Genomic DNA, 7,696 nt, shown 5'->3' on the forward strand with positions numbered 1-7,696 from the left:
ATAAAGTCCCACATAAGAGGTTAGTGTGCAAAATTAAAGCACATGGGATTGGGGGTAATATACTGGCATGGATTGAAAATTGGTTAACAGACAGGAAACAGAGAGTAGGAATCTTTTTCAGGGTAGCAGGCAGTGATTAGTGGGGTACCGCAGGGATCAGTGCTTGGGCCCCAACTATTCACAATATATATCAATGATTTGGATGAGGGAACCGAATGTAATATTTCCAAGTTTGCTGACGACACAAAACTAGGTGGGATCGTGAGTTGTGAGGAGGATGCAAAGAGGCTTCAAGGCGATTTAGACAAGTTGAGTGAGTGGGCAAATACATGGCAGATGCAGTATAATGTGGATAAATGTGAAGTTATTCACTTTGGAAGGAAAAACAGAAAGGCAGAGTATTGTTTAAATGGTGATAAATTGGGAAATGTTGATGTACAAAGGGACCTGAGTGTCCTTGTACACCAGTCACTGAAAGCAAACATGCAGGTGCAGCAAGCAGTTAGGAAGGTGAATGGTATGTTGGCCTTCATTGCAAGAGGATTTGAATATAGGAGCAAGGATGTCTTACTGCAGTTATACAGGGTCTTGGTGAGACCACACCTGGAGTATTGTGTGCAGTTTTGGTCTCCTTACCGCCAATACCTACGGGAGGAGGTATTGGCGGTTTTAGCAGGCCTAAAAATGGATAAATCCCCAGGCCCGGACGAAATGTATCCCAGGCTACTGTGTGAGGCAAAGGAGGAGATTGCGGGGGCTCGAACACATATATTCAGAACCTCTCTGGCCACAGGGGATGTGCCAGAGGACTGGAGAACCGCTAATGTAATACCATTATTCAAGAAGGGGAGTAGGGAAAAACCGGGGAACTACAGGCCAGTGAGCCTAACATCAGTGGTAGGAAAATTATTGGAAAAAATTCTGAAGGACAAAATTAGTCTCCACTTGGAGAAGCAAGGATTAATCAGGGATAGTCAACATGGCTTTGTCAAGGGAAGATCATGTCTGACTAATTTGATTGAATTTTTTGAGGGGGTGACTAGGCGTGTGGATGAGGGTAACGCAGTGGATGTGGTATACATGGATTTCAGTAAGGCCTTCGATAAAGTCCCCCACAGGAGACTGGTCAAGAAGGTACGAGCCCATGGAATCCAGGGTGCCTTGGCACTTTGGATACAAAACTGGCTTAGTGGCAGAAGGCAGAGGGTGATGGTCGAAGGTTGTTTTTGTGACTGGAAGCCTGTGGCCAGTGGGGTACCACAGGGATCGGTGCTGGGTCCCTTGCTGTTTGTGGTCTACATTAATGACTTGGATATGAATGTAAAAGGTATGATCAGTAAGTTCGCTGATGATACAAAAATTGGTAGGGTGGTAAATAGCGAGGAGGATAGCCTCAGTCTGCAGGACGATATAGATGGGTTGGTCAGATGGGCGGAACAGTGGCAAATGGAATTTAACCCGGAAAAGTGCGAGGTGATGCACTTTGGAGGGACTAACAAGACAAGGGAATACACAATGAATGGGAGGACCCTAGGCAAGACAGAGGGTCAGAGGGATCTTGGTGTGCAAGTTCACAGATCCCTGAAGGCGGCGGAACAGGTAGATAAGGTGGTAAAGAAGGCATATGGGATACTTCCCTTTATTAGCCGAGGCATAGAATATAAGAGCAAGGAGGTTATGATGGAGCTGTATAAAACACTGGTTAGGCCACAGCTGGAGTACTGTGTGCAGTTCTGGTCGCCACACTACAGGAAGGATGTGATCGCTTTGGAGAGGGTGCAGAGGAGATTCACCAGGATGTTACCAGGGCTGGAGCGCTTCAGCTATGAAGAGAGACTGGGAAGATTGGGTTTGTTTTCCTTGGAGCAGAGGAGGCTGAGGGGGGACATGATTGAGGTGTACAAAATTATGAGGGGCACAGATAGGATGGATACTAAGGAGCTTTTTCCCTTCGTTGAGGGTTCTATAACAAGGGGACATAGATTCAAGGTAAAAGGCGGGAGGTTTAGAGGGGATTTGAGAAAGAACTTTTTCACCCAGAGGGTGGTTGGAGTCTGGAACTCACTGTCTGAAAGGGTTGTGGAGGCAGGAACCCTCACAACATTCAAGAAGCATTTGGATGAGCACTTGAAATGCCATAGCATACAAGGCTACGGACCAAATGCTGGAATATGGGATTAGAGTAGACAGGGCTGATGGCCGGCGCGGACACGATGGGCCGAAGGGCCTCTATCCGTGCTGTATAACTCTATGACTCTATGACTCTATGAAAGGATATACTTGCCATAGAGGGAGTGCAGCGAAGGTTTACCAGATCCCTGGGATGGCGGGATTGTCGTACGAGGATAGATTGAGTTGACCAGGCCTGTATTCCCTAGAGTTTAGAAGAATGAGAGGGGATCTCATTGAAACATACAAAATTCTTAGAGGGCTCGACAGGGTAGATGCTGAGAGGATGTTCCCTCTGACTGGGGAGTCTCGAACCAGGGGATATCGTCTCAGGATCAGGGGTCGGGCATTTAGGACTGAGATGAGGAGAAATTTCTTCACTCAGAGGGTCGTGAATATTTGGAATTCTCTCCCCCAGAAGGCTGTGGATGCTCAGTTGTTGAGAGTATTCAAGACTGAGATGGATAGATTTCTAGATACTAAAGGCATCGAGGGGTAAGGGGATAGTACAGGATAATGGCGTTGAGGTAGAAGATCTGCCATGATCCGATTGGATGTTAGGGAACTTGGGGAAATAAATAGTGATGTCTTGAGGAGTGTACATATTACAGAGAGGGAGGTGCTGGAAGTCTTAACGCGCATCAAGGTAGATAAATCTCCGGGACCTGATGAAATGTATCCCAGGACGTTATGGGAGGTTAGGGAGGAAATTGCGGGTCCCCTAAGAGATATTTGAATCATCCACCGCTACAGGTGAGGTGCCTGAAGATTGGAGGGTAGCAAATGTTGTGCCTTTGTTTAAGAAGGGCGGCAGGGAAAAGCCTGGGAACTACAGACCGGTGAGCCTGACATCTGTAGTGGGTAAGTTGTTAGAGGGTATTCTGAGGGACAGGATCTACAGGCATTTGGAGAGGCAGGGACTAATTAGGAACAGTCAGCATGGTTTTGTGAGAGGAAAATCATGTCTCACGAATTTGATTGAGTTTTTTGAAGGGGTAACCAAGAAGATAGATGAGGGCTGTGCAGTAGACGTGGTCTACATGGACTTCAGCAAAGCATTTGACAAGGTACCGCATGGTAGGTTGTTACATAAGGTTAAATCTCATGGGATCCAAGGTGAGGTAGCCAATTGGATACAAAATTGGCTTGACGACAGAAGACAGAGGGTGGTTGTCGAGGGTTGTTTTTCAAACTGGATGCCTGTGTCCAGCGGTGTGCCTCAGGGATCGGTGCTGGGTCCGCTGTTATTTGTTATTTATATTAATGATTTGGATGAGAATTTAGGAGGCATGGTTAGTAAGTTTGCAGATGACACCAAGATTGGTGGCATTGTGGACAGTGAAGAAGGTTATCTAGGATTGCAACGGGATCTTGATAAATTGGGCCAGTGGGCCGATGAATGGCAGATGGAGTTTAATTTAGATAAATGTGAGGTGATGCATTTTGGTAGATCGAATCGGGCCAGGACCTACTCCGTTAATGGTAGGGCGTTGGGGAGAGTTATAGAACAAAGAGATCTAGGAGTACAGATTCATAGCTCCTTGAAAGTGGAGTCACAGGTGGATAGGGTGGTGAAGAAGGCATTCGGCATGCTTGGTTTCATTCGTCAGAACATTGAATGCAGGAGTTGGGATGTCTTGTTGAAGTTGTACAGGGCATTGGTGAGGCCACACTTGGAGTACTGTGTACAGTTCTGGTCACCCTATTATAGAAAGGATATTATTAAACTAGAAAGAGTGCAGAAAAGATTTACTAGGATGCTACCGGGACTTGATGGTTTGACTTACAGGGAGAGGTTAGACAGACTGGGACTTTTTTCCCTGGAGAGTAGGAGGTTGAGGGGTGATCTTATAGAAGTCTATAAAATAATGAGGGGCATAGATAAGGTCGATAGTCAAAATCTTTTCCCAAAGGTAGGGGAGTCTATAACGAGGGGGCACAGATTTAAGGTGAGAGGGGAGAGATACAAAAGGGTCCAGAGGGGCAATTTTTTCACTCAAAGGGTGGTGAGTGTCTGGAACGAGCTGCCAGAGGCAGTAGTAGAGGCGGGTACAATTTTGTCTTTTAAAAAGCATTTGGACAGTTACATGGGTAAGATGGGTATAGAGGGATATGGGCCAAGTGCAGGCAATTGGGACTAGCTTAGTGGTATAAACTGGGCGACATGGACATGTTGGGCCGAAGGGCCTGTTTCCATGTTGTAACTTCTATGATTCTATGAATGGCGGAGCAGGCTCGAGGGGCCGAACGGCCTACTCCTGCTCCTATTTCTTAAGTTCTTATGAGGGTGGGTCTGGGGGTGAAGGGTGGGGACGGGGTGATGGTGGGGAGGGGGTGAGGGTGGGTGTGAGGGATGAGGGATGAGGGAGGTTGGAGGGTAGGGGGGGGAGGGGTCCCGATGATGGCCCCTTTGCCCCCCCCCCTCCTCCTCAGTGATATCAACTGTGGGGACTGTGACTCTGTAGGACTCTGAGGTCAAAGGTCACCTGGGCAGTGATGACGTGTCGAGTGAGATTGTGACCTGGGCCGTTGCCGGGGTGACGAGGCGGGTTGGGGAGGGGGTCACCTGGGTAGTGAGGGTGAGACTCAGGAGGGAGCGGACCGGCAAAGCTGCTTGGAGGAGTGACGAGAAACCTGCGATCAGAATGAGCAAACCAGGCCTGGCTGCCCCTCAGCCCCCACCCGTGGCCCAGGAGGCCTTCACCGAGACTGCGGCCGTGGTGATGGACAACGGCACCGGCTACACCAAGGCCGGCTTTGCCGGCGACGACAAGCCCCGTGTGGTGGTGCGGTCGCTGGTGGGCATCCCGAACCAGACAGGAGACGAGGCCCACAAGGTGCCTGACTATTACATTGGCAGTGCCATCCCCAACGACCCCTGGGTGATCAAGACCAGGGTGGTGACAAATGGCATCGTGACGGACTGGGACGCCCTGGAGATGCTCTGGCACCATGTCTTCTACCAGGAGCTGCGCGTGGCTCCCGAGGAGCATGCCGTGCTTCTCTCGGATGCCCCCCTGTCCCCCACCACCAACCGGGAGAAGTCGGCCGAGCTCTTGTTCGAGGGATTCGGGGTCCCCGCCATGTACGTGGCCCACCAGTCCCTGCTGTCGCTCTACTCCACCGGGAGGACCACCGGCCTGATCATCGAGTCAGGCCTGGGGGTCTCCTACACGGCGCCCATTCACAACGGCTACACCATGCCCCACGCCACCTTCCGCCTGGACCTGGCCGGCGGGGGGCTGACCGAGTACATGGCCAAGCTGCTGGAGGAGTGCGGTAACCCCTTCAGCCCCGACGAGATGCACATCGTGAGGAACATCAAGCAGACCTGCTGCTACGTGGCCCAGGACTTCAACGAGGAGATGGTGGCCAACGAGAACGACTACCTGACCGATTACGAGCTGCCCGACGGGCACATCATCACCATCGGCAACGAGCGATTCCGCTGCCCCGAGTCGCTGTTCAAACCCGAGGTCGTGGGCCTCACCGACCCCGGCCTCCACGTGCTGGCCCTGAAAAGCCTGGAGAAGTGCAAGGTGGAGCACCAGCCCGAGCTGCTCAACAACATCGTGCTGTCCGGGGGCTCCTCCATGTTCCCCGGTTTCGCCGAGCGCATCCAGAAGGAGATGGGGCAGCTGGCGCCCAACAGGTCCAAGCTGAACGTTTACGCCTCCCCGCAACGCAAGTTCTCGGTGTGGATTGGAGGCTCCATCACCGCCTGTCTCAACACCTTCCAGTCCATGTGGGTCCGTCGCAAGGACTACGATGAGAAAGGTCCAGTGATCGTCCATCGCAAGTGCTTCTGAGTGATTGTCAGACGTGTGTGTGTTGAGCGACGGCAGTGAGTGACGACAATTCTAATAAATAAACAGAATCAAACCCAATGCTGGTCTCCTTCTCCTCTTGACTCGAGGGCGCAGAGCACGTCACCACAATCACCGAGGGCAGCGTAACCGGGGAGGGGGAGATCATCGCCCGGTGTGGGACAGCCCCGGGGAGGGGGAGATCATCGCCCAGAGTGGGACTGAACCCCGGGGAGGGGGAGATCATCGCCCGGTGTGGGACATCCCCGGGGAGGGGGAGATCATCGCCCGGTGTGGGACAGCCCCGGGGAGGGGGAGATCATCGCCCGGTGTGGGACTGAACCCCGGGGAGGGGGAGATCATCGCCCGGTGTGGGACTGAATCCCGGGGAGGGGGAGATCATCGCCCGGTGTGGGTCTGAACCCCGGGGAGGGGGAGATCATCGCCCGGTGTGGGACTGAACCCCGGGGAGGGGGAGATCATCGCCCGGTGTGGGACTGAACCCCGGGGAGAGGGAGATCATCGCCCAGAGTGGGACAGCCCCGGGGAGGGGGAGATCATCGCCCGGTGTGGGACTGAACCCCGGGGAGGGGGAGATCATCGCCCGGTGTGGGACAGCCCCGGGGAGGGGGAGATCATCGCCCGGTGTGGGACTGAACCCCGGGGAGGGGGAGATCATCGCCCGGTGTGGGACTGAACCCCGGGGAGGGGGAGATCATCGCCCGGAGTGGGACTGAACCCCGGGGAGGGGGGAGATCATCGCCCGGTGTGGGACTGAACCCCGGGGAGGGGGGAGATCATCGCCCGGTGTGGGACAGCCCCGGGGAGGGGGAGATCATCGCCCGGAGTGGGACTGAACCCCGGGGAGGGGGAGATCATCGCCTGGAGTGGGACTGAACCCCGGGGAGGGGGAGATCATCGCCCGGTGTGGGACTGAACCCCGGGGAGGGGGAGATCATCGCCCAGAGTGGGACAGCCCCGGGGAGGGGGAGATCATCGCCCGGTGTGGGACAGCCCCGGGGAGGGGGAGATCATCGCCCAGAGTGGGACTGAACCCCGGGGAGGGGGAGATCATCGCCCGGTGTGGGACTGAACCCCGGGGAGGGGGAGATCATCGCCCGGTGTGGGTCTGAACCCCGGGGACGGGGAGATCACCGCCCGGTGTGGGACAGCCCCGGGGAGGGGGAGATCATCGCCCGGTGTGGGTCTGAACCCCGGGGACGGGGAGATCACCGCCCGGTGTGGGACAGCCCCGGGGAGGGGGAGATCATCACCCGGAGTGGGACTGAACCCCGGGGAGGGGGAGATCATCGCCCGGTGTGGGACTGAGCCCCCATTGCTGTTGTGGGATCTCACTGTGCGCTGGCTGCCTGTATCACCACAGCGACTGCCTCTCCGTGTCACCGTGGGGCTTGCGGAGGGGTCTCTGGGGACCTCATCACTCTGAATCTCTCTCTCTCTCTCCAGCTCGGTCCAGGGACCTTTTTCATCATCTGTAATCCTGCCCATTTTCTCCGCTGAAATCCATCACCATCAGCCTGGGGCTGTTCCTGATTACTGACATCCCCCACACCCCATTGCCATAGCGACAGGGAATGTCCGTGGGAGGTTGTGCTGCTGATTCAGAGGTTGATCAGGGGAGGAAATGAGTTTTGTTTAAACACAGAGTTACCCTGCTCCCTGCGGGCCTGACCGAAACTAGGCCCGAGGCTCAGCTCCCT

The 7,696-nt window shown here is 54.1% G+C and overlaps 1 protein-coding gene across 1 annotated transcript; it reads left to right on the plus strand.

Annotated features, from left to right (window-relative positions):
- The first annotated feature begins 4,539 nt into the window (after positions 1-4,539).
- LOC137310127 (actin-1-like) lies at positions 4,540-6,047 on the plus strand. The gene has a single exon (XM_067978098.1). The coding sequence runs from the start codon at positions 4,815-4,817 to the stop codon at positions 5,976-5,978; it is 1,164 nt and encodes a 387-aa protein (XP_067834199.1). The 5' UTR covers positions 4,540-4,814; the 3' UTR covers positions 5,979-6,047.
- The last annotated feature ends 1,649 nt before the right edge of the window (positions 6,048-7,696 follow it).

The sequence above is a fragment of the Heptranchias perlo genome, unplaced genomic scaffold (genome assembly GCF_035084215.1).
Source record: "Heptranchias perlo isolate sHepPer1 unplaced genomic scaffold, sHepPer1.hap1 HAP1_SCAFFOLD_223, whole genome shotgun sequence".
Taxonomy (NCBI): Eukaryota; Metazoa; Chordata; class Chondrichthyes; order Hexanchiformes; family Hexanchidae; genus Heptranchias; species Heptranchias perlo.